Source organism: Calliopsis andreniformis, chromosome 1 (genome assembly GCF_051401765.1).
Source record: "Calliopsis andreniformis isolate RMS-2024a chromosome 1, iyCalAndr_principal, whole genome shotgun sequence".
Classification (NCBI taxonomy): Eukaryota; Metazoa; Arthropoda; class Insecta; order Hymenoptera; family Andrenidae; genus Calliopsis; species Calliopsis andreniformis.
This window is the reverse complement of record NC_135062.1, coordinates 12,836,452-12,861,440: the sequence shown is the minus strand read 5'-3', so window position 1 is coordinate 12,861,440 and position 24,989 is coordinate 12,836,452. Positions and strand designations below refer to the sequence as shown.

The 24,989-nt window shown below is 36.1% G+C and overlaps 4 protein-coding genes across 5 annotated transcripts; 2 read left to right on the top strand and 2 right to left on the bottom strand.

Annotated features, from left to right (window-relative positions):
• Positions 1–588: 588 nt before the first annotated feature.
• On the bottom strand, positions 589–15,419 carry Ptp69d (Protein tyrosine phosphatase 69D). Its single transcript, XM_076381755.1, has 11 exons — positions 15,109–15,419; positions 12,800–13,105; positions 12,145–12,732; positions 11,784–12,077; positions 11,449–11,708; positions 10,623–11,379; positions 10,294–10,540; positions 9,207–10,218; positions 8,845–9,132; positions 8,065–8,493; positions 589–7,977 (listed from the first exon to the last, which is right to left on the bottom strand). The coding sequence occupies exons 1-11, from the start codon at positions 15,197–15,199 to the stop codon at positions 7,897–7,899; spliced, it is 4,353 nt and encodes a 1,450-aa protein (XP_076237870.1). The 5' UTR covers positions 15,200–15,419; the 3' UTR covers positions 589–7,896.
• A 1,868-nt stretch (positions 15,420–17,287) lies between these two features.
• Positions 17,288–20,259, top strand: LOC143181438 (transmembrane protein 135). The gene is made up of 9 exons (XM_076381824.1): positions 17,288–17,805; positions 18,216–18,346; positions 18,427–18,553; positions 18,627–18,781; positions 18,862–19,117; positions 19,198–19,365; positions 19,439–19,579; positions 19,669–19,835; positions 19,910–20,259. Exons 1-9 carry the CDS (start codon positions 17,659–17,661, stop codon positions 20,022–20,024), a joined length of 1,407 nt encoding a protein of 468 aa, XP_076237939.1. The 5' UTR covers positions 17,288–17,658; the 3' UTR covers positions 20,025–20,259.
• Positions 18,737–23,130, bottom strand: LOC143181403 (uncharacterized). Of its 2 annotated transcripts, XM_076381796.1 has the most exons (8): positions 23,068–23,130; positions 22,808–22,994; positions 22,636–22,728; positions 22,243–22,576; positions 21,997–22,175; positions 20,940–21,928; positions 20,578–20,869; positions 18,737–18,917 (listed from the first exon to the last, which is right to left on the bottom strand). In XM_076381796.1, exons 2-7 carry the CDS (start codon positions 22,858–22,860, stop codon positions 20,586–20,588), a joined length of 1,932 nt encoding a protein of 643 aa, XP_076237911.1. In that variant the 5' UTR covers positions 22,861–22,994; positions 23,068–23,130; the 3' UTR covers positions 18,737–18,917; positions 20,578–20,585. The 2 variants fall into 2 exon arrangements, with proteins under 2 accessions (XP_076237911.1, XP_076237903.1); XM_076381788.1 differs by lacking the exon at positions 18,737–18,917 and having other exon boundaries at positions 20,280–20,869.
• LOC143181449 (haloacid dehalogenase-like hydrolase domain-containing protein 2) lies at positions 22,964–24,849 on the top strand. The gene is made up of 4 exons (XM_076381835.1): positions 22,964–23,129; positions 23,409–23,708; positions 23,783–23,993; positions 24,235–24,849. Exons 1-4 carry the CDS (start codon positions 23,035–23,037, stop codon positions 24,400–24,402), a joined length of 774 nt encoding a protein of 257 aa, XP_076237950.1. The 5' UTR covers positions 22,964–23,034; the 3' UTR covers positions 24,403–24,849.
• The last annotated feature ends 140 nt before the right edge of the window (positions 24,850–24,989 follow it).

The window sequence follows — 24,989 nt, the reverse complement described above, 5'->3', positions numbered from 1 at the left end:
TATTATTCAAACGAGATGGGGTAGCGTGTTCCTACCACGGAATTCGAATAATGGTAATTACTTCAGAATGCCAATTCCGCTGACACGTGAATCATCGTTTTCATGTTAAGTATTAGAAACTTTTTCGCAGATGTACGCATTTATTTGGGTTTCTAAACGCATCTAACGGTGCTTCGACCTATGAATAAGAAAAATTGCAACATTTCTGCAGTGGATCGAAAACAATCCTTAAAGGAAGACGATCATTTTATGAACCATCATCAATGAATTAATATTCAATATAATCTAAGGGCGGTATAATCTTAACTCTTACCTACGAATTACGCTGAGAAATTGAAATATTTAGAGACATGCATTACACGAACATTGGAGAATCATAGTATATGTTACTTCAATAAATTTGTATTAATATATGACCCGTTTATTTGTCAAATCGATTAACTCTGAAAAAAATATGTATCTTTATTTTAAGAGCTTTAAAAATTACTTTGACCTCTGAACGGCTCATATCTTCTTCAAGTTCTCCTTCACTCTACAGTAGAGACTAAAGGACAGGATCTGGAAAAAAAATGGAATGATGAGTATGGCTCATTATTGTGTCGTGTATTTCTTTTCACATCGAGTGCACCGTTACCGATATCGCTTTACAATTTTTTTCCTTTTCTTTTTCATACAAAAGAGTTGATTCGATGATCAGCGCCGCTAACATCATTTCCATAAGCCCGTCGATCGTGAACGATCGGCGAACGACCCATATATTTTCGTCACATCTCGTGTCTCATAGATACAATAATATATATATAATACATATATATCTTTATCTTTAGCATAACCTTCCTCTGTAAAGAATCGAATATCATACAAAATCTAAGGCTACACGTAATTTAATCTTAACTCTCCATCGTATAATGTATGAACATAACATGGTAACGCAGTACGCGGCGTTTCATCGTTTCTTAACGTTTTTCTCAATGTAATTTACAAACGTCTAGGCTGTCCAATCGACGAATAATATTGGAGACGACGGTGGTAGGCTCTTTATATTTTAGAAAATTTATTTTCTATCCTGTAACGATTCAAATACGCAATGCCGATCGAATGATTTGAACTTCGTCACGTGTTCGTTTTTTTAAACATTCGCGCGCAGTCACCCCGTCCACCATTTCCGGTTGCTCAGCACCGTTCAATATCGAACGAGATTCGAACTGTCGAACTATCGCGTTCGATCGTCAACTCGACGTTAGTTTGAAAGATTGCACTGGCCACTTCCGGTTTTAGTGGCTCGACTTCCGGGAGAGATTTGAAATCAGGATACATGTTGAGGAATTATACAGGATGTCTCAGAATCGGTACCAGCGGAAATTTGATGACTCTACAGGAGAAGGTAAATGAAAGAATGTATAGTAAAAGTTTTTGATAAAATTAAGATATGAAACAATGTTTTCTTATATTTTTTACTTAATTTTCCTTGCAGGATCGTCAATGCTCCGCTTGTAGTTTGCGATTTTTGTTCAATCGAAAGTGCCTTGTATGTACAACAGAGAATGTTAAGTGGTTAGCGCTTGGATTGAAGAGTTCACAAAAAAACGATTAGGCTTGTTAATTTCTGTCTTTTTTTTGGGGACAGAAAAAATATTGTAGTTCAATCGATTGATATTCTTTTTAATGAAGTATTCATTATGTTGTGAATCTCTGTTATGACCATTAGAATTTTTTTCTTAATAAAAAATTATGAAATTGGACAAGGCCTGTTTTTGCTATGAGCTCTTCAATTTCTTCTTCGATCCTCGAAAGGTCTTTTTTCGCTTATTATACTCAAGTCTCGAATTGTTTTTATGTTATAGCCAATCTCCACTTTTGTGAAGCTTTTGTGCGACGATTTTGGGACAATACTTAATACTTAACTTCAGTTACAAGTAGGCCGAAATGTATTCTTCTCGAACTTATCCTCTGAGCTGAACCGAAAGAAGAAAATGGAAAGTGAGTTCAGATTTACGCATAAATCGATCTTTTAAGATAAATATACATTTACAAATTATATTAAGGATAATTGATCGCGGCGATAAACGTAAATGTACATTGTAATATATTAAGGACAAGTTTAAACGAGAATTCATAGCACATTCTTAATTATAGGTAACCCCTACGTATTTGTACATGGTTGTACGATACAACAACAAATGTCGTACATATACAGACTATTGGGCTTCTATCTGACGAGTGGCCGCCAAATAAATGAGCTCAGATGCCAAACAGATCAACTCCAAAGAACAGAAAACAGAGAGAAATAGCGATTCAGTAAATACTGTTCTTTAAGTAAAAGTTAAAGTAATCTACTACAGTGAATTCTTTAAGAAATAGTTTCGCCACTAAAATATTAAATTCTTCACTCAAAACTTAAAATTCGTCAAAATTGTTTCAGAAATATGTTAAATGTTATTTATCAACCATGTATAGTTTCATTATTCTATGACAGTAGATTAGAGTTGCTCAGTTTGGCTCCTAAAAGACTCAAATAAAGATCCGTACAATTTGATATAAACTACTTACTGGAAATTAGTTTAACAAGTTTATACAAATCGCTAATTAGAGACTACGTAAAATATTTTATTGCTACATTTACGAGGGGATGGTAAGCGATTTCATTAAAGTCTGACGCAAATTCGTAACAATTAACTAATTAATTATAAAGAATACTTTCAATAATACTTGTCTGTAGTATTCTTCTAGTGTACATCTAGCGTAGTTCCTTCGTGGAAAGGAGAAATTAGAAATATACACACCCTCAGGAGCGGATATCTTATATACAGGATGTCTTAAAAAAAGGTTTTGCATGAAATAATTGCTTATATTTTCGGTTCAAGATCTTATACATTAGTAGGCAAAAATAGTTTCTCTTTTCCGAAATACGCCATGATTTTGTAAAAAAGAAAAAAGACGTAAATAGTGACCGAAGAATATGTTTCTTCTTGCTTTCTTTTGTCCAGCAATTATGTCACGCGACACCTGTTTCGAGACACTCTGTATATTTAAAATCTATTATCTGTCTTTTTGCCTGTATCGCGTAAAAAAAAATTGTTACAGAAGTTTGTAACGTTGGCCGTTGTTTACATTGAAAAAAGCAGTACATATCGTAGTATCAGCTGATAATTATAGAGTATTAATATTTTGACATCATGCAGTAACTTGAACGCATGTAAATTAGGCTAAAACTTAACGAGCTCTGTTAGCTTACAATCGCAGCATTGTTTTCTAAGAGCAAATATGAAACACGCAACGATGAATTACCATTCCTTATGGATTACTTTCGTCTAACGTTTACGCGAATATTCCTTTTAAAAAGTCCTTAAAAAATTGAAGTATATTTCATGTATCAAATGTAAAAAGTTATCGGAAAATTACTGAAATTAGCGGTTAATTGAAATTACAAGTTATAAAAGTACAAGATCGGGTGTATAAAAAACTGGACACTGTCGCCAGTTGTACAAAAATTAGGGGTTGTGATTAATCACATCTTAAACTCATCAGTCATTATATCACAGGAACGTTAGTAGGTGCCACTGAATTTGTGTATATTAGACTGCTTGTGTACATAAGCAAATTTTAGAACACTGGAAAAGAAACTTTAATCTTGGTGCATCTCAATTTTTTGTTTTAAATTCAAGGCCTATATGCACTCCTTTAGTTTTGCGTAACATCATTCAGAACTCAATCGAAGAGAATATATTCTACACACGACACACGTTAATCGGGAACTGCATAATCGAGGTATCTAAATATGTTACTGAAAAGTATAAGTAACAGAAAGATAAGCATATAGAATGCCCTTGGCGACGATCTTATTCGATACAGCTTTAAAATTCATTTCATGTATCAAAATTGTAAAAAAGTTCTTATTGCAAGCATTTGAACTTCCAAGCATATTAGAATATACAATGCGATGTATTTGCAAACTGAAGCTCTCTATTATGCTTGGCAAGTCTTCTCCCTTTTTTCCTGACTGTAATAAGTTTGTGCTGCTATGGTAGTAGAGAAGAAACTACTGATCACTTTATCGAACAACAATCAAAGGCATTTTTTGAAAATAGTGAATTTCTTCTGTAAACAAATTTATTTTACTTGTATATCTTATAATTATTTGTCAAAATGCAGCACAATCATATTCACAATATCATACTTCACTGCTATAGCGATACAGCACAATTTACAAAATTCTATTCTAGATCATTCGAGTACTATGCTTAAGACTGTCGTTTCTCTCAATACTGAGATAAACTTTCTTAGCATGAATGGCAATCCTTAATGTGTAGATAACACATATTTCTCATTATCTTTTTTGGGGTGGCAGAGGAGTGTTCTAGAACGTCCCCCTTGAATTATTATCAATTAAAAACCGCCGTCTCCTCATCTTGACCAATCTCCTAGCCATACAACAGACGTCACGCACACGTTCTTACAGGGCACGCTCCATTATAATTTGCACTACGATTTTTTTTAGCCAGTTACATAGAGCCATTTACCTCGAGATGAATTAAAGTTAATTTCAGATCGATAATTAATTAAATTTTTAATGGATTACTACTTTTGATTTAAATAAAAACTAACATATAAACACAGCCCGATGCAGTTAAAGTGTGCCACGATAACGTTCCTCTCTTTTTATATAAGAAAATGGCAAATGTGAGACTGCCATTAACTTTAACTTATATCTGAGGTATTTTTATAATATAATAGCATACTTGCATCTTCAATGCACACCTTACAAAATAATAACTTCCTATCTTAACTGAAATATTAACGTGGCCGAAAAGAATGAAGTATATATTTTTTTATATGAACTGTTATTTCAGAATTTGAACTGTCTCAGAATCTTTGCCGTGACAAAAATAAAAGAATTTGTGGTAATTTATTTTTAACAATATCTTTAATTTTTCTAATCCATACACTGACTGTAAAAATGTCGATGTTCTTTTTTTCAATACTGGATGCTTGTCAAGGAACAATAGATGTAACTGATTACAAAATTGTGATTACAATTTCCACAATTGTGCACCGTACCAATACTTTGTTACATTCATTGCTCTGCATCATAGATTCCAGTGTGCATGTTTAATATGTTTCAGCTTCGCATAGTAAGAGCTTAGAACACTTACTAAGTCTTTGTCGTGTATTTTCTTTATTATGCATAATCCTTATTAAATAATTAAAAACCGCAGATTCTATAAATAACAGTTATTGTTCTGTACTTAAACATCACTTATTCTCTCACTGGTAGTAGTAATAACAATATAAATTAAAACAGATAGATCCGTTACAAAGTGAAACGCTGCGCTTACAAATTCCAATTCCGAAAATATAATGATTTTGTAAAGAAAAGAAAATAGCTTAGTCTGTTTTACATATCCTATGCCCGTACTCTTCATAATGTCAAAATTGCTGTTTGTTTTTTAACATTCACATTGTGCGCGTTAATTCAACTTATACGAAATTCCGTTACGTTTAATGAGGATTTGTTGAAATGTAGTCACACAAAATGTTTAAGAATTTCCACGATAATGAGAATGTTCTGAAAACATAAAAAGAGTTAACAAGAATAAAAGGGAGTATCTAATGATAAAATATTTAAGTAGTTATGGAATATAATGTACCTGACTTAAAAATGTTCTTGTTCGACGTAATTAACACAATTCCTCAATTATGTAAAATCATATCTGTATCTATCCAGTAAAAATATTCTAAAAAGACTAATCAGACGCCTGACTTACGCAGGTGGAAATTCATAGACACTTCGTACCTTTGCAGGACACTTATATATAAAACAAGCGCGTCATGAGCATAAAACAGATATTGTCACATTGTTCGTTAATAACATATAAGCAACAGCGACAGGTGATAGACAACGGTATATATGTCTCTGAGATGTCTATCGATTACAACATAATCGAAGCGCGAACTAGCAATTAATTAGTTCTCCAGTCATGAGCCGGTTATACACACATATACATTGAGTAAAGGCGCGCCATTCGGCACGGAATGGAATGAAACTGATTCGAACGAACGAAAAAAAAATAAAGGGAAAAGTAGGAAGAACAAAAAGGAAAGAAAAAACTCGTCCGACCGGTAAATAAAATTTAACGTGATTGTCCCCCGCCACTACAAGTGTATGGCTTAGCAGCGCACGTGCCGGAGTTAAAAACTTGACTAGAAATGAACGAGCGTGCGAAGGAATACAATATACATGATACTGATTTCACAAATTTCCTTACTCCAAAGATTCTCATTTTTTCTTTCCTTATTTATAGTAATCTCATCAACTTCTTTTCATCTCTTTCATTTCAGCATTATCCACTGAATAGTGGAACACTGACAGACACAGATAATCCCTATGCTTAAAATATAAAATCTGGTTGAACTATCGCTACTAAAATTTTAATTCTTGCTGCACTGATGGGCCCAAGCATCATTCAGCGAGGATTCAACTTATGGGATAAGTTTCTTGAGGAAAAGAAAAGCTTATTTGCCTAGAACTTGTTTAACCTGTAACTCAGTAACAGAAAGTTGATGTAAGTAGGGATTATCTGTGTCTGTCTGTGTTCTTAAGTGAAACCTAGCTCTTATTGTGCCACGTAAGCCCTCCAATTATGCGTAAGATTTAGTCGGCGACTTACAAAGCACATTCGCGGACATGCCACACACACAGAGATATCCCTAGAATTTGTTCGTGTATGAAAAAGTAAAAAAATGATTCTCCCATGTGTTACAATTCACAGCGGTTTACAATGCCGCGTATAAACTAGATACGTGCTCTCTTTTTTTCTCGCGCGTCTTCGAACTGAATACGAATATCAGTCTTTCTTCAGAAGAAAACTTAGCGCAGGCGTGTGGTAAACACGCTCCTATGTATATATGACACCTTATCTTACAGATAAACTTACACACACGTGTGCGTGATATAATCGTTAGTAATCGTAATTGTAAGGTAGATCATATTAGCGTCTGATCTCTCCTTGTCATCGAACGGTAGAATAACAACACGCGTCAGTAGAAACGTTTGGAAGAATACAAGTGTTCTCATCCAGAATTAAACCATATGAACTTTACCATCTACCATTTAATCCGGCTCAACAAATTTTTGTTAAATTCCTCTTCTTTTAAATTGAATGATATTCAAATCCATGAAAAATAATTGGCTTCTATAAATGCATGATATCAATAATGCAATGTGTAGTTTTCAGATTGATGTATTATTGTAAATATGTAAAATAAGATCAACGTTAGATGGATAAGTTATATGGTACATGTATGAGCATATTTATACGCTTTATAAGTATGCTTAGTATTTTCGCTTATGCACCTGGTGGTCATATCTTTTTTAATTAAAAAAAAAGCACTTACTTTTCTGCCTCAGTGCTTTCCTTAAATGTTCCATTTCAATCACAAGTGTTTTAACACACTATTTCATGCCTCTGTTCTCTCTTGACGTTATCGATAAAAATAAGTCATTGAGACAATTTCACAACGTTGTTAAGAATCATCACTGTACTACACTATGTAATAATTTCATTCCCAAATTCCATTGAATCAAGTATACGTTCAGTTTAGTCCTGTGAGTCGAGAGATGTGTGGTATTTCACTCCTTGTTCAATTCTCCATTAGAATCCGATTCTTACACATAATCTGTAGTAGTCCATGCATAAGTTGGCCAGGCTTAAACAGTTTGTAGCTTCTTATGCACACATACGTGACACCAATGTATTAAAAATTTCTTTGGTTCGCCCAATATACATTCCTTTGAGCATTCGTACATTTTTAAACACTTTCTTTTATACGTCAAATGTTTTACACACGTATTCACCAAACATCATTTAAGGTATCTCAATCTTACATATCATAGTATTAAGAGGCTGTCTCATCGTCAGCCAAATTATAAAGATCCGAATAGTTCACAATAGCACGATACAGAAACTCATACTGTGCCTAAAAAAATCAATTCAAGCATTAAATATCAATGATAAAACATCTGCAAGATACGATTTTTCTGAATATCGAATTCAAGTTACATACAAAGGTGCTGATCATCCCGTGTCTCTGAGAACGAAGCTTCTTCGTCGTTGTGAATACGTCTATTCGCTTCTCAGTTCGCAGTTGTTGCACCAATATGCTAAGAGCAACGAACATGGAACTCCTATCAGATCCATAACTGCAGTGCACAACCAGTGATCCGCTCGACTCTGGAACATTCGTGAGCGTTTGGTTCACAAGCTCGATGAGACCTCGAGTTACTTCAGGTACTTCTCCTTCCACTGTTGGCCATCCGTGGTACTGGTATTGCGTTACAACCACATTCTCGTCGGTTTTCATGTTGGAAACAGAGAATTCACGGCGAGTATAGTATGGGCAACTCTCGCTCTGAATGTACCTGACTCTTATGTGATCGTGGGCACCTTCGTCGTCGGGCCAATATCGTGGACACTTTCGTGGACCTTCATTCAACTGAAATAAATATATACTTTATTGTTTCCTCGTTTTTATTGTATTGGACAAAATCAGAGAAGCAGTGTTAAAGGAAACAGGTAATTATAGATATAGTTTAAGGGGTTCGTTTTTAATGATAAGGTGAATGTTCTTGTAGCCTTAATGCTCTCTTAACTGATTAATTTGGAAATTAAGAAGGTTAGGGTTATGAATAATATAAGACTAATTGGTGTTTAAAGTCAGCGACACAAAGATACTTTTCGCTTGACTTTAATTTCCTAAACATGAGTTGCGTGCCATCATATACACCTACGCAACAATTGGACTGAAAAAAGCAATGAAATAAAACAAATCATAAGTAGCACTCACATCAGATAGCATCACTATCGTAGAAATGCTCTGTTCCGAAATCATTCGCCAGAAATCTGCTATAGTAGTCTCCAATGGGTCTTGAGTAATAACGAATGATTCGGAATTATCATAGCCCTCTATAAACGAAGCATTTATATACGTTGAGTGCTCTCTACCCGGAACTGGCGTAAGAATCACACGATTTCTATCGTATGGTATTATTAATTCACTTCTGTTTTTGCTTTTGTTTTCCTCTCCTCCTCCCACAGAGAACGATTTTCTGTCCTCCAACGCGGAGTTAATTTTCTACAAAACAATACCCATACAATACATTAATCGATACAATTATCATTCCTCTATTTTATAGAAACTTTACTTACATCGTACTCTTCCTCCATCCTACATTTCTCTTTACCATTATCCCTCTGTCGTAACTTTGCAACGGTGGTCTTCAATTGGGAAGCTGAAATCTCTGTGTCTCCATACTGTGCCATTTCCATTAACGCGCGATAGATGAAGATATACTGTTTGAGCGATTGCACTAAGAAGTTTCGTTGGTGTCTGAGATCGCACACCGTGTTGAAGATCGAGACCTGGCCTTCTTCTGCAAGCTGCTGGAGCAAAGAATCTAATGCAACTAGTGTTCCCGTTCGCCCAACACCCGCGCTACAGTGCACCAATATCGGCCCCTTCTCTAACGAATATGCTTCATTCACTCTCTTTATGAACCTCAGAATGGCGTGAGGATGTTCTGGCGCCATGAAATCCTTCCATACCAAAAAGTGATACTGGACGATCGTGCGGGAATCCCTTTCCCCTAGCCGAGACATTTTCAATTCGCGCACGACGTAATCTGAGTAAGCCCTCTCTCGAATGTGTTCTACAGTTATGTCACCAACATTCTTAGTTTCCCCTTTATCTGGCCAATACTTAGCGCACTTTGTCTTCGAATACTCTTCGAGGTTCGTTAACATGAGTATCAGCTCGAGGTGTTGCTCCCAGATCATTCTCCAGTAATCGCAAACGGTGTTCTCCATGGGGCCTTGAGCGCATATGAATTTCTTGCGTTCTTTGTACCCTAGCACGAAGTTAGCGTTTATGTAATCAGATCCACAGATACCATCCATTTGCGCGAGCCGTACTCTGGTTTGGTCGTAGCACTTTATGTCTGGATAACGATTTTTGTACAGATTTTCTCGTGCTTCAGAAGCTCTGGTCGTACGATCAGTGAATTTGTCTGGTAGTAATTCGAATTCGTGTAGAAAGCCATAGTCGGAGTCCCGATGTCGCTCGAGGTACGCGTGAAGCAGTTCGTTTTTGGGAATGGGAGGCATGTCTGGTGGGCTTGCTGCTACGAGTTGATGCCTTCCTCTGAGACTTCTGCACAGATGTCTAATTACAGACGATTTGTTAGAGTCTGTGGTTATTTACTAGCATAACTAAAGTATTCGTTCAAGGTTCTCTTACCTGAAACTATTTCTTAACGTAATAACCTCTTCGCCCCTCTGTTGCGCACGTTTTGTGTATCTGTGCAATATACAAAGCACGATGAGAAGAATGATGATGATCAATATGAGGGCGATAGAAATCTGAAGAATTATGCTAAGCGTAGTCATTTCTGTCGAGACCGTAATTCCAGGCTCCAATCCTCCATAAAGAGGATTGAAATAATTGCTATAAGCTGGTAAAAACTGATCTTCCTGATTCCCAAATACTACAAAACGAAATCTTGCTGTATTACTCATTGTTACTTTCGATCAAAACATCAATGACATAATTATAAACGCTGGACGTACCGATCACTTCAATGAATCCAGTATAATTCGACTTTTCGTCCAGGAAACCATCCTGTGGCAAGTACGACGACAACTCAGGTGCTCCGTCAGTGCTTCTTATTCTCTGAGCAACCAGATTTTCCGCTTTCCTCCCCCCTAAAATCTCTGTATGATTGCTCTCTAGCACACTCGGAACAGTTGTCTCTATCTTTTGGGTAGTGACGACTGTTGTCGGGGCAGCAGTTGTAGTCGTTGCTGCGGCTGTTGGTGTTGTCACAGTCGTCGCAGGTGTTGTGTTCAACGTTGCCACGGTCGTTTGGATCTCGGGAACGAAATGTAACACTGGCGGCGTGGCCTTTGGCCGAAGTCCAATACATTTGTCGCACATACTGCTACCATTGAACGACTCGCCATCACCAAGGAAAATCTCTGATACTAAACGGTCGCTATCGAACGTCTCAGCAACGTAGGCACCACCAGAAGGTGAATTATGAGCGTCGTGATAAGAATATACACCGATTTCCTCTGGCGGTGGTAAATCGCTAACGCTCTTCTGGGGCGCTAATTTGACTAGATAGACTCGATAGCAACATATAGGACCATTCCTTTCCGTGATACGCGGAAGATACAGCTTAAACAACTGTTTACCCTGGTTTTCGATTTTTCGCCACGTACGCATATTTAAGCTGTCCCTGTCTGGGACTGTCACTGGCGTGGTGCAATTGCCAATAGCATCTTTTCCTTGCGTTCGAGATCTTGTTACGCCGTGTACGCGGACCTTTTAACAAAACATCGTTTATGACCGAATACAAAATCTGGGAAGGAATGTAAAGCAGAGAATACGTACCGTATAATTTGTATTGGGTGGTATTTGGTTGAAGTGTGTGCTGTTCTTTTGATAAACACTCCAGTTCTGTGGTCCCCAACTTTCAATGTCCAGACGTCCCATATCGTTTTTGAATCTGGCAACACCAGTCAGTTGTATATTATAGCGAGTAATATGACCATTCGGCTTTTCTGGATGAACCCAAGTGATGGAGATAAAACTGAAGCTACTTATGTTGTCGAATTTACAGCTAACAGAGAGGTTCTGCGGAGGACTGGCCACTGAAATTAAAATTGAAGATTATTTCTGAGCTTCTGAAATATACAGAATATTGAGATAGTATATCCTAATTTTACCTCCATCTAATGTAGTGCCATTCACTTCAGCACTCCAGTTTCCACATTCCTTTGTATATTCGCTACATGCAGCGATTTTAAATTTGTATGAAGTCGCTGGGGCGAGATTAACAAATGCGTATACAGTAAATGGCTGTGCTGGATATACCGCTTCTTTTTTCTGGTCGCCATGTATAGCCATTAAATTGTAAAAATGAACGTGTTCCTTTAAATCAGGCGGTGGCACTGTCCAGCGTATTGTAATAGAATTTTCAGTCACTCCATTGACGGAAATTTTTGGCACAAATATAGGATCTGCAATCAATTTGATCCATAAATTATTCAATGGTCTGAAATAAAATTATGTTTCTCTGCTACCCACCTTTCTCAAGCGTAGTAATCCAACGTGGATCCAGTCTCACATGCGAGGAACCCACAGCATTTTTAGCAACAATTCCTATTTGATATGCAGTACCACTTTCAAGACCTTTCAAGACGTAGCTTGAGTTACCGCCCCCAATTTGTTCAGTGGAAAAATGGTACTGATCAGATCCATTTTTCACATGCTGTATGACATAATTCTTAATTGGTTCGTTCCCATCGTTTACAGTCCAGTTCAAGAATATGCTTCCAGCACCGACGGCTTTCATAAAATCAATGCTAACTTTTGGTACATCGATCACAAAAAGATGTCTATACGCACTGACTTCGCCGCTATAATCACGCGCTTTGCAAATATATGTTCCGTTATCTTTACGGGCCAAACTCGAAAATTCTAAAGTTAATACAGTATAAGTTTCATTGATTTGAGTGATACTAGTAAGATCTTTCAAGTGTTCTGCACTTTCTGAGTCATTTCCTTTTAGCCAAGTAAATTCGGATAATGGATAGCCATGAATGTGGCATGTTAGATTAGCTGATTGCATCACTGCTGCCCTGATATCTTTTTCAGGTGCTATTCTACCTGGCTCTGGAACAAAAGGGATACTTCATTAAAGATACAACTGTTACATATTTGTGCAATGATTGATATTTACCAATAACTCTGATATGGACATCTTTTTCTAGCACTTCTCCTTCCATAGTTTGTGCCACGCACTTGTAGTCTCCGGTATCATTTCTACTAGCCTGCTTAATATCTAAACGTCCTCCAAGATCAAAATCCGTGATTGTGGTAAGGTTCTTCCCATCCCTGGTCCACCATATTTGACCCGGTACATTAAGTTTACATATTAAGGAAGGTGTACTGCCTGCCTCTATTCCTTCTAAATCTTGTGATGCTGTAATTTCTAGAGGTGTTGGATTCTCATTTTTCGGCTCTGTGCTTTCTATTTTCTCTACACCTGAATTAAAACACACACAAAGATACATTTTTATTTTGAATTCACTTTAAACATTACTCAGATAACAATATATTACCAATATTAAGATGACACTAAGATTTACAGTAATTTAAGAACAAATGAGCCAAAGGAACACTTATTCCTCTGTTGGATATTTCATGTATCTAACATGAAAGGACAGTTTTACCAAGTAACGTGTGAACGAACTGAGTAGTTAGCTCGTTAATTCATTAAAATCATAATGCCAGAGACCCATAAATTGGTCAAGTTTTGTCTTAACAGTTCATGTAACTTGAGGATATCTGTGTACTTTACTGAATTGTATTTTAAACAGAAAAAATGAAATTAAAAAATAGTTAATTTATTTACCAAAACTAGTTATTTTAATATATTTATAGTTTTATCGTTTTTAACGTATGTAAACGTTTGCGTTATTTTTAAATTAAATTTGTATTAAAAATTAAAGGTAATGCTAACTTCTGCTATTCTTAACTATTCATTAAGATAGGTATCTTCAATTTATTAATAAAGGTTTTCATATTCAGCGAGAGGAGCAAATAGTTAAATAATAATTCTATATATAAGCAGCACGTACATAGGATACGAAAATCCATGTACGCGTGGGCCTCATAAACTCTTTATTTAATGAAGACAGTGCTTATTATCGCGATAACATCGGTGACTCAATGGTCTGTGACGTTTCCCCACATTAATTGCTTTCCTCGAGTTATGCCAGCCATGTTACGCGATTAGATTATGTTTACACACAATAAAAATGTAAACATTCAAGTTTATAGCTAAAGCACACAGTCTAATCATTCTATATTTTTTCCTAATCTTAAAGGTATCGTCACACGTGCGATAATTGTTCCAAATTTAACTGAATCTGATCGCGAGAATGGTACCTCGGTCTCGTATCTTATGATACAAACAGACGAGAGTCTCTCGCGAGACTAGAACAGGTGTTCGAGAAGCGTAAACAAACGTAAAACAATCGAAAGTATCGAAGGGCTTTGACGAAAGTAATCGACTCATTCGAAAACAGAATACAACAACCACAATTTCTTATTCAAAAAACGAACATACTTTTGATGATTCTACTTGAGGATTTTTCGACAAATTAATCTCATCATTGGTATCAACCTGTGAAACACATTTGTCAGTCAAACGAAGGTGAAATCGATTCTGTAATGACACAACAATTCAATCATAATAAATGGAGTAATAATGTTAAACTCAGTTTCAAGATAGTTTGAAGAAAACTGTATACTACTGTACTGCAAACACAACAAATCGATTCCATCGTTTGATTCCTTTTTAAAACATCCTCTTAGTCAATTTAAATAGATTCGTGCTTCTCCTGAAAAAAATATTTTCCTCGATTGTATTCATTTAAAATTCACGTATCATTTCATTATATCAGAAGCTAGACAAATTTTACCATACAATTGTGTCTCGAAAATTGGTCGAACCTTAAAGGACCGACCGTGACCATGGAACACAGAAACTTGACCACATTTCGAGGCAACATTATACGCACTACATGCAGGTACAAATAGAATTCTCCCTTCTCGTGTGATAAGTACACAAGACTAAAGATATATAATCTTCGCTACGATCTCATATCAACTACGCTTAATAAAATTAAGAAAACTATTGATTCTGCAGATAAACGTATACCCAGGGATAAACGTAAACTACGTTGCACTTTTTCTACCAAAGTCCACCGAAAGGCTCGAACAATAAAAAGTTCGTAAGCACTGTGGGTACGAACTGAATTACTGAAATTCAAATAACATCGCAAGTGGGAAGGCCCTGAGCGTGAATGAAAGAAAGTCGAGGGAACGTAAGTCTCCCAGTATTATTGCACATTCGTCAACGAATGTATCTCTCTCGTAACGTTCGCAGAACCGATGTGGCGTTCGACGTGAAAAGAGCGGAAGTTAGAGCGTTCGGTTTAGGACGATCGTCGGCTGGTCTGTCGAAACGTCCACTGGACTTACCAGATTCGTCGAGGCCGACGACGACAAGTACGAAAAAGCAGAGCACCGTCAAAGTGATACCCGACATCGGTAGACCACTTCGGGGAAACATGGCGTCGTGACAACCGGGCGTGAGCGTTGTATCCCTGGCCCTTTTTTTCCTACTTCCTGCCACCTTCGTGCACCGCTCCCGATCCCTTTCACAGTCCCATGACGCGCTGATCACTGTCGCCTATCGTCCATTTGTCGAAACGGGCCGCCGATTCACTGTTTCATATCACGCCCCGCACCTTACGTGCGACACACTTTTTCCCGAGATTGCTCGGCCACACTTCGCGAATCTCACCCCGGTGCACAGCGCTGGCGAAACTGAATCTACATGTTAAACGCGAGCGTGTGAGTGCCCCGTCTGTGGGTGTCCCCTCGAGCGAATGGCACGCCGCCGGAGACGACGATGGCGACGCCTGTCGGGGTGACGAAAGGGTGTCGATAAGGTTGCTCGACTTTTGTATCGATGGGGGTCGGTAATGAAGGGAAATGTTTTTTTCTCTTGAAATGGTGAGGGGATGATTGATGAGTAGTGTAGTGGTGTGATGTGATGACTGATGAGTGGATGTGTGGTGTGAAGTGATGACTGATAAATAGTGTAGTGGTGTGATGTGATGACTGATGAGTGGTGCAGTGTGTAGATTTCTACCACTAATTTAGATTTCTACCACTTGTAGCGTTGTGATCGTATTTTATACTGAGTTGAGGTGTCGATAATATTGTATGCGACACGAAAATGGTAAAAGGGAACAAGAAATTAGGTTTCTGTATTACCGATCATAAAGCGTGTGCACAGAGCAAAATAAAATCCATTGATAAGAAAATTAATATCCATTTTTTCAATCCTTCGTTTCCTATGCGCATATCATCAATTATGATCAATACATTCTGATCAGAAGCTTCCATAAAATATCATTAGCATAAATTAATTAAGATTATCTTTCCCAAGATGTCTAAGAACTAAGATCAATGTATCAAAGTTCGTAATCCAACAACTCATACCGTGTACTCTACTCTCATCCAAATAAAACCTTAAAAATCAATCGTAGAATTTATCTCATGTATTCGTGTTGACACAAATATTTTGTTGTATATACATTCGTTAATTATGTACACATCGCTGTAACGTAATGATATCGCACTTTTTAAGTCATTATAACGTTTATGATGCATATATATATACATGCATTTAAAATTGTAATGTACTATACATTTTAGCATAAGAAAGACTGATTATGTATATTACCTGTTCATCTCTTCCGGTTACGTAATCCATTGTGCAAAGCATTTGAGAATTGAGTAGAATGAATCAAAGCCAAGATGTTTCTACAAATAACATAGTCAGACGAAGGATACAGAAAGAAATGTTTTCGTAGCCTGTTTCGCTGACCAGAAGAACTGGGTTTGTATTTCGGCCGGGTGCAAGCGTACCAGAGTACACATTAGGTGCAGACGCACTGAACCTCAGACTGGGTGCAAGTGCACTGAACCTCAGAATGGATACTCGAGGGGTACGCAGGAACGAGGGAGACTCAGGGGATCTCTCGTGACTGTCTACGGTGAACGAAAAGCGTTGACCTCATCTCTTCGAATGTACCCCTCGAACTCCAAAAACAATTCCTCGATCCAGGAGAAGAGCTCCTGGAAATAGCATGATCGCCAATTCAGCGACTCAAATATTCACCTTCTTTCCATTGATTCAAGTACCCTACGGCGCATGAATATTTCGACACTTCGACATTACTGGAGATGCATGAAAAATCAGGATCAGGAATTTGATTTCTATCTTCACGACCTCTGGACTCAATGCACTCTGCGTGACTACGCTCGATCCTTGAGGCTCCACACACGACTACTCATATGTATGCTAAACTCTGCATGCCTGTACGGTCATGTTTTGCGAATAAAAATCTCCCTTCGAACAGAACCAAATCGACAGTAATATAGAAATAGCATGCAATAACAGATATGTAAAAAACCTGTCTTAACACGCGATGATGATTCTAGAATCTTAAAAAAAAACCGTAGAGAACAGTATATACTTAGATATCTCGCTCTGATAATCATTGTATGCGAAACGTTTAAGAGTTTAAGGTCGTGTGACAGTGAGAGTCTCGATCCTTTCCCGTCTTCAGTCTGTGACGAGCGCTCGTCGAGTATGCACGCGTTTATCGGATGCAACGTGTTTGTCTAAGATAAGAGCACGCGTGTGTTTATAATCTCGCGTTGAAACTCGTGTTTTCGTGCTAAACTCTTTATCTAATTCGTTACCTTTGACCGAGCAGATACTGTCTATCGTGTTCAGGATCAAATCAGCCTTTCTCTACAGGCATTGCGCAATTCCAAATCGATGCGCAAAGTGGCATGGCTCGGGAGAAAATGGGATCGAGAAACTGTATCATAGCATCGAGCGGAGAGGGTAAACAGTGACAGGAGGAGGTGTCATCTTAGAAATATTCTTTCTTTACGCTCGTTGCTCGATTGACGTTTTGTGATCAGAGAGACACTGTTGGCAGTCGAAGAATGCCTTCCCAACTGAGCAAATTTTTCATTGATGCATCCTGCAGGGAATACGCGCATCCTTGGACGAAGTCCTGCGTCAACACCACAGCTGGTCTGGGCTTGAACGTCCTGCAGGAGAGCTTTAGGATATACTCCACGGTTTATGCAGTATGTTTTTTCCTACCCCTCGTTTCCTCTTCGATCGACCTGTTTTTGCGCTCTGACGACACGTCTCTCTGTCATGGAAAGACTTTCTTCTACAATTTTTTCTTGTCCGAATGACGCGAAAAAAAGCGTTTAAATATTCATTTATATCAGGGACATGGATTCTGTAATTTTTACCATTGGTCGAATAGCTGGCTTACAATGAGTACATTGGCAAATCGCGTGCCTCTTATCGATGGACCTGTTTCGTTCATCAGCTGATGACTAGACAGATTAGATTTTGTGTCATTTTCTTGTTACTCGTTCTTGGTTTTTTATTTCGGGAAAATCGTGATTATATGGTCGTTAATGTCGGATAAATCGCTCAGGAGTTTTTCTGTGACTCCTTTTTTTTAAGTTTCTCTGTTTTTTAGGTTACACTTTTGATGAGAGGAAAGATACCATCCAGGGGAGATGTCAGGAAAACGATTTTGGGTATCTTGCAGTCTACAGCTTTCCTTTCGTGGAGTGCCTTTTCATATTCCATATTCATTTGCACTCTGAGGTAAGCATACATGTTTCAGTTATCTTTGTATGATTTGTAAATGAGATGTTTTGTATTGGGTCATGTAATTTTTTTTTCAGACGAGTGCTTGGAAATTTTAATGTTCTTACTGTATCCTTTCTTCCATCTTTCTTGTCTAGTTTGTCGGCTATTTTTATTGAGAGACCATCAAGACGTACTTTGTTATGTTTATATGTGTCTAATATTGTGAGTATATTAGCTTAAGGATTATGTTAGTTTTTAATGTAATAGCTAATCTTTATTGGGGTTGTTTTATTAGGCAACAGAAACATTATTCAGAATGGGATTGGCCAGAGGATATTATTCCTCCATTCCAAGAGGTGAAACATATATTTTTGCTATGAGCATGGCATTGTTACTTTATTTCTTTCGTTCTAAAGTGAATAAGCAAGATTCTGTATATAAAATACTTAGGTACTTACTGCTATTCTGTATTGTGTCTGTAATTAGAGAAGTGCTAGCTGTTCAGAATGATTGATCTGAAATTTTTGTAGAGCTGTTGTTGGGAAGTATGAAGATCCTGATTATCTTAATGAAAGCAGCTTGCAGTCTGAAAGATTAACATGTTCTGCTGAAGAAAATAGTAAGAAAAGTTTACAGGAGAAACGTATAAATAACACCCATAAAAATAATAGTAACATCTTTGCAAAAGCACTAAAAGTTTATGAGGAAATTATAAAATGGTTGAAAGCTCAAGGTAAACATATTTGCTGTCCACATCCTCATAGTTGTGCTCATTATTCATTAACGGTATGTATACGAATAAATAGATATTTAATAAACATTTCTAAGCATTTTTAAATGCTAATAATGCTAATTCTTATTTTCAGGCTGGTTTGAAATTTTTTAGTTATGGTTTAAGTGCTCAATTAGTGCTCAGTATGGTCCTTCAAATGAAAAAATTACTGTCCAAACCACAGCAAATTAAGTCTGTGATTTTTAGAAAAAGTAACTTAAATTTGGCTGTGTTCTTAGGAGGTTTTGCAGGGCTCTATAGGGTATCATTAGTTTTTCTTCTTTGAAATGGTCATACTCTTATGCATTTCTTTGATAGCCTCTAATCTCTTTCAGCTAGTATCGTGTTCATTAAGAAGACTCTTAGAAAAAGATTCTTTCTATTATGCAATTCCTGCTGGACTCATAAGTAGCCTGGCATTTATGTCTTATAATAATAGTACCATAGCTTTATACTTCATGTGGAAAGCGTTGCAGGTATTTTTCACTATTAACTTTATAAGTTTTAAACTCAATAGCTTTTATTGTATATTGATTTTCTATAAAATAATTTTCCATTGTTTTAGCTACTATGGAACGATCTCGCGGAGAAGAAAATAGTACCTGAAGTGAAGTGGTTTGTAATATTTTTGTATTGCTGTAGTACGGCTTTACTTTTTCATGTAGCAATTTTAGAACCACAGAACTTAAGGTCATCATATTGGAAATTTTTGTGCACTATATCTGGAGAAAGGTAAATATGAGTACATTTAAACACTAAATATATATTCAACCTTAATTTGAGCTTAACAATTTATATGATTACAGAATAGCGGCCATGTCTCGAGTACCATTAGATCAATTTGGATTAGAGTCAAGCAAACATCTGGCGGAAGTGCTCAAAAGAACTAATACAACTGATAAGAGAGTCTATTCATTTTAATTTCAGAATTTGATTGAAAAAAGGCAACCAAAGAAATGCAAAATTATATAAAAAATGTGCTTAGATTTGATTTAGATTACGTTGGTCGAAATTATAGAAGTCCATTCCATGCCAAATGTTTATTTTACAACGTGTAGGGGTCAGGATTTTATATTTTGTGATAAAAAAGAACTTTTATTAAAAATATGCTGTGAACGAACTTCCCCTAAATAAATTTGTGATTTTTGTACATTTATATATTAATTTATATGTAGATTTGTTGTAGTTGGGTGTTAAAAAATATTAATGTATAAAGTATATTACGTTATGGATATATGTAAAGGCATATATAGTTGAAGTTTAAACTTGTACTTTTATAATTGAAAGGTGTATATTTATTGATTAAAATTATACCATAAGTAGTTGAAAAGCTTTTATGTTTGTCAATTTTGGTACATTTATATAATTTATTTATTAAATTAAAAAACTGCTTTGTTGAATTATATTTTCCTATTTTTATTTTTTTGTTGAAACCACGCCAATTATAAATAAAGGATTTAAAACACATACGTACGAATTATATCATTTTTGTTTTTTAGCAGTCTCTAGCGCTCTGTTCACTATAATATCTGCGTTTCTGCGTTCATGTCTCCGTTTCAAACGCTTCTTTTTTCTTAAAACAGTATCCCAATTAATTTGGCTTTGCATTCTTAAATCATTACTATCTATAATGCCAGGAACAATTTCAGATTCTAGGGCTGAAACATTGTAGTTTTGCGACAGTGTCTCGAGGGGATTTAAAGTTTCTAATGAGTCAATTTGCCAAGGAAGTAATCCAATTGGAGATTCGGCCCAATTACAATTTGCTAAAAAGGATTTTAATTTTTATATAATTTTTATTAATTTATCTGTTAAATAAAAATGACATGTACTCACCATTTGCTAATTTCCAATGAGGATTTCGAACGTTTTGATCAATTAAAAAACGTGACACTTTATCTTCAGACTTACTTTGTTGATCATCTTTATTCAGCATATGATCATCATATTGTTTTTGAATATCTTTAAGTGTAAAAGTTTTTTGTTGTTCATTAGAATTTTCATCATCGATTTTTCCCATTGCATAAATATTCACTAAATTCAATAACAACTGTTTGCTTTGTTCATCTATTTTCGGACTGATTAATTCCAAAATAGGTAAAATGAATTTAATGTAAAACTCATTTGCGTTTAATATAAGCCTCGAAACAAAATTTATATCAGTGAAACACGGCAACACAGTGTCTGATAAATTAAACCACAGAACATTTTTTAGCCGTGGATATTTAATATCTGTTTCTTCCTTTACTTTAAGTTCAAAAGTTTTTGGTGGTAATCTTTTTTGCGATACATCTAGTTCATATTCTAAAGTTCGAGATATAGAATGAGCAGCATCTAATTTGACGTAACTATATGATATAGAACTTATCCATAGGGAAGCTAACAATCTTTTATGTTTATTCACTTCTTCATTATCTACTAATCTGAGTAATTCTAAGATCATGATTTCCATCATTTCTTTTTCGTATAATAGAAATATAATATCTTTCCAAAATTCCATCATATCTAATGGCAGGAGATCCTTCTTCAGTTCATGAACTATATTGTCATCTTCACCAAAGATTGACAAGATATCTGTACTTGGTAAAAAAGCTTGTGAATTGAAAAGTGCATCACAAACTATATCCTTCTTATTAGGAATTGATTTCTTGCTCAAATATCTGGATATTTCAGATAAAAGGATAACTCTTGCAGTGTTTAAAGTATACTTTTTGTCCTTCCTTATACCATTATTTGTAATTTCTACATAATTATCTACATCACTTCCCATGTCCTCGCTATCTTGTTCTGATAAGGCATATGAATGCAGATCTTGCAATGTTTCCCTGTTTAATACAATTAACTACAATAACTGTATTATAAGTCATCTAATGTAATTAAAGATTATACTCACTGCAACTGGGGATCTGGAATATTTGATACTAAAGAATATCCTGCATGAATGTACAAACTAACTGCAGTCCAAAGTTCTACTAAATCACCAAATTCCTGTACCTCTTCAGACTCTTCAGTTTCCTTCGCAGACACATTAGCGTTTTCGAATTTCTTTGCTTCAGCTGCCCAATACTCATCCTTTAAATTATAATATTTAGAGACATGCTTACCAATAGTCACAGGAATCTCCAGAACCCATACTTACATGTAACCAAGTTAATAATAAATTGATAGCTATTCTTAATACACCAATGGATGGCAATTCATGGCCATGAGCAGTATCATGCCTCAAACTCACTATCCATTCAGGTATATTGAGCTGCTTTGCGATCTGAAACAAGGATGTTTGCTTTGTGTGTCCTATGTTAGATATATGATTTAAGAATCTCATTATGGTAGTTGAATACATCAAGCACAGATCATTCTCATAACTAATCGGCAGCTCTCCCTTATTGATCTTCGGAGTCCACTCTCTGTCTCTGAGACAGACTTGCAGCACCGAAAGAGTACAGTGTACTCCAACTGGCAATTTTGGCATCCTAAAACGTTTATAATTAATACTGTTCTTTGCTACTTTACTTAATATAAATTAAGTTACCTTGCTTTCCATGCAAGCAGCATTTCATACGCTTTGGTCTGTTCAACGGTGTCATTGGAGTAAATTTGTTTGTACACCTGATGCCATTCGGTTCTACATGAGACACAAAACGTAGCTCTCAATTAAAAATACTGATAGATTAGGCTTATCAATTTATTATTGCAATACTTACAGTGAAAACCATGGTACTTGCTTCGAGCCTTCCTGTTTCACGGAGAGCGCCATACTTGACCACGTGCGACTCACCACGCATAACGTTTACGTTTCTCTCATTGATCCCCTTGAATGTGTGAGACACACAAATAAATTCCCTATGTGCACATGTATACGTGTGTGTGAATCGTTAACCGCAATTGGTGCTGTAAGAAAACCCAGAATTTGTTGAAAATTTGGGAAACTATGGCAAGGCAAATACGAATGGTGTTAATAGACCTCAGTGGGACTCTGCACATTGATAATACAGCGATCCCTGGTGCAGTGGAAGCTTTAAAGAGGTGTAACTCTTTATTTACTTTCTAAAAACAATTCAGAATCGTTGGAGAACATCATGGCGCAGCTTGCATTGCATCGATTCCATTCACTAGCGCGTTTTAAATCGATAAATCGATGAAATATATTTGCATTCAATCGCTACTGTTCTGAATCATTCTATCGCTACAATTATTCATTCTGTAATTTAAAATACAAAATACAGTTTCATAGATACTTTAAATATTAGTAATTCTACATTAGAGGTATTAAGAAAATAATTAAAGATTACTTTGCTGATACAGGCTTCGAAGCGCCAATATATCACTAAAATTCGTCACAAACACTACGAAGGAGTCCAGTAATTTCCTGCACAACCGTTTGACGAATCTCGGCTTCGAGATAAAAAAGGAAGAAATCTTTAGTTCTCTGGCTGCGGCGAGGAAGTTAATCATTTCGAGGAAATTAAATCCAATGCTGTTAATCGATCCAGCGGCTAATGAGGATTTTGAGGATTTGGTAAAAAGTGATGCAAAGTTCGATGCTGTGGTCGTTGGATTGGCTCCTGACAAATTCAATTATGACGAATTGAATAAAGCCTTCAGGTTCCCTGAAATCAAATCTTACAATATCCTGAACACTATTCGATCATGTACTAATATGTGATTATTAATGTTAGATTGTTATTAGATGGGGCACCACTAATTGCAATTCATAAAGGACGCTATTACAAAAGGCCAGACGGTTTAGCTCTCGGACCAGGTGCGTTCATCGCGGGTTTGGAATACTCCGCCAACGTGAAAGCGGAAGTGGTGGGCAAACCAACCGCGGAATTTTTTAAAACAGCTTTGGGAGATGTTCCTCCAGAAGAAGCAGTCATGATTGGAGATGTGAGAAGTTTTTCCTATTTTTATAAAATGTTTCATGGTTTTTTAGTCATCTCTTTTTGTGCTCCAAAGACTAGAACTGTTGAAAAATCTTGATAGCAGTGTACCAAACAGAAATTAAAATAAAATAAATGTTATGTATTACATTTTATACTGTATTAATAGTGTATAAGAGATGAAAATGTAGAACAGCCTTTTAAGGGCAGAGATTTAATGAATAATTATCTCTTTCTTATTAAATTAGGATGTCAAAGATGATGTGGCTGGTGCACAAGCTGTGGGTATCAAAGGGCTTTTGGTACAAACTGGAAAATATCGAGATGGGGATGAAAATACGATCACACCATTGCCTGCAAAAGTTTGTGCCTCCTTTGTACAAGCTGTGGAATGTATTCTGAAAAAGGAGATATAAATATTACAATACTACAGTTATCTATGAGAATATGTATATATATCTGTTGTTCTGTATTAAATTAGACGTTTTATTTAAATATTAATGATTCTATAATGGTGTACACGATCTGGAATAATTTCACAATAGCAACTTTAACATACAAAACAATCAGATAATAACTGTAAAAAAATCGTGACATTGCTTCGTTTCTGACATGAAACATTGCATAGCAATTTTCCTTTTTGCTCTACTTAACATCGTCGGAAAATAAACTCTCATCCTTTTCGATGTATTATAATAATAAATAGATGAAAATAGAGCATATTTGTAGGTGTTAAATGAATATCGTCTCGTCGCGTGATGACCTGTAGAAAAGTTGTAGAAAAGTTTATCTATCACGATAAAAATAATATTACAATTTTACAAATTATATTTACAGTTTGGAATAAATTAAGTTGCATTAGATCCAGATCTTTTATTTTGAATATCTTAAACTTTTTAGATGTGAGACGATATTTTATAGATGATCCTAAAAACGAAAGAAATGATCGTTGTAAATTGCTTGAATTGCTACTTATACGTGATCTTAGATAATAAATATATTG

Bases quoted from the DNA above. Each gene is read 5' to 3' on its own strand.
- Ptp69d (XM_076381755.1), bottom strand. From the start codon at position 15,199: ATGTTTCCCCGAAGTGGTCTACCGATGTCGGGTATCACTTTGACGGTG. The intron at 12,733-12,799 runs GTAAATATCAAT...CTTTTGTTCCAG, and splicing joins TGTCCATATCAGAGTTATTG to AGCCAGGTAGAATAGCACCT. The intron at 10,541-10,622 runs GTACGTCCAGCG...TTCGTTTTGTAG, and splicing joins TGGATTCATTGAAGTGATCG to TATTTGGGAATCAGGAAGAT.
- LOC143181438 (XM_076381824.1), top strand. From the start codon at position 17,659: ATGCCTTCCCAACTGAGCAAATTTTTCATTGATGCATCCTGCAGGGAA. The intron at 18,347-18,426 runs GTAAGCATACAT...TTTTTTTTTCAG, and splicing joins ATATTCATTTGCACTCTGAG to ACGAGTGCTTGGAAATTTTA. The intron at 19,580-19,668 runs GTATTTTTCACT...CCATTGTTTTAG, and splicing joins TCATGTGGAAAGCGTTGCAG to CTACTATGGAACGATCTCGC.
- LOC143181403 (XM_076381796.1), bottom strand. From the start codon at position 22,860: ATGGCGCTCTCCGTGAAACAGGAAGGCTCGAAGCAAGTACCATGGTTT. The intron at 22,729-22,807 runs GTAAGTATTGCA...TGTCTCATGTAG, and splicing joins CAAGTACCATGGTTTTCACT to AACCGAATGGCATCAGGTGT. The intron at 22,577-22,635 runs GTAACTTAATTT...TAAACGTTTTAG, and splicing joins CTGCTTGCATGGAAAGCAAG to GATGCCAAAATTGCCAGTTG.
- LOC143181449 (XM_076381835.1), top strand. From the start codon at position 23,035: ATGGCAAGGCAAATACGAATGGTGTTAATAGACCTCAGTGGGACTCTG. The intron at 23,130-23,408 runs GTGTAACTCTTT...TTGCTGATACAG, and splicing joins GCAGTGGAAGCTTTAAAGAG to GCTTCGAAGCGCCAATATAT. The intron at 23,994-24,234 runs GTGAGAAGTTTT...TTATTAAATTAG, and splicing joins AAGCAGTCATGATTGGAGAT to GATGTCAAAGATGATGTGGC.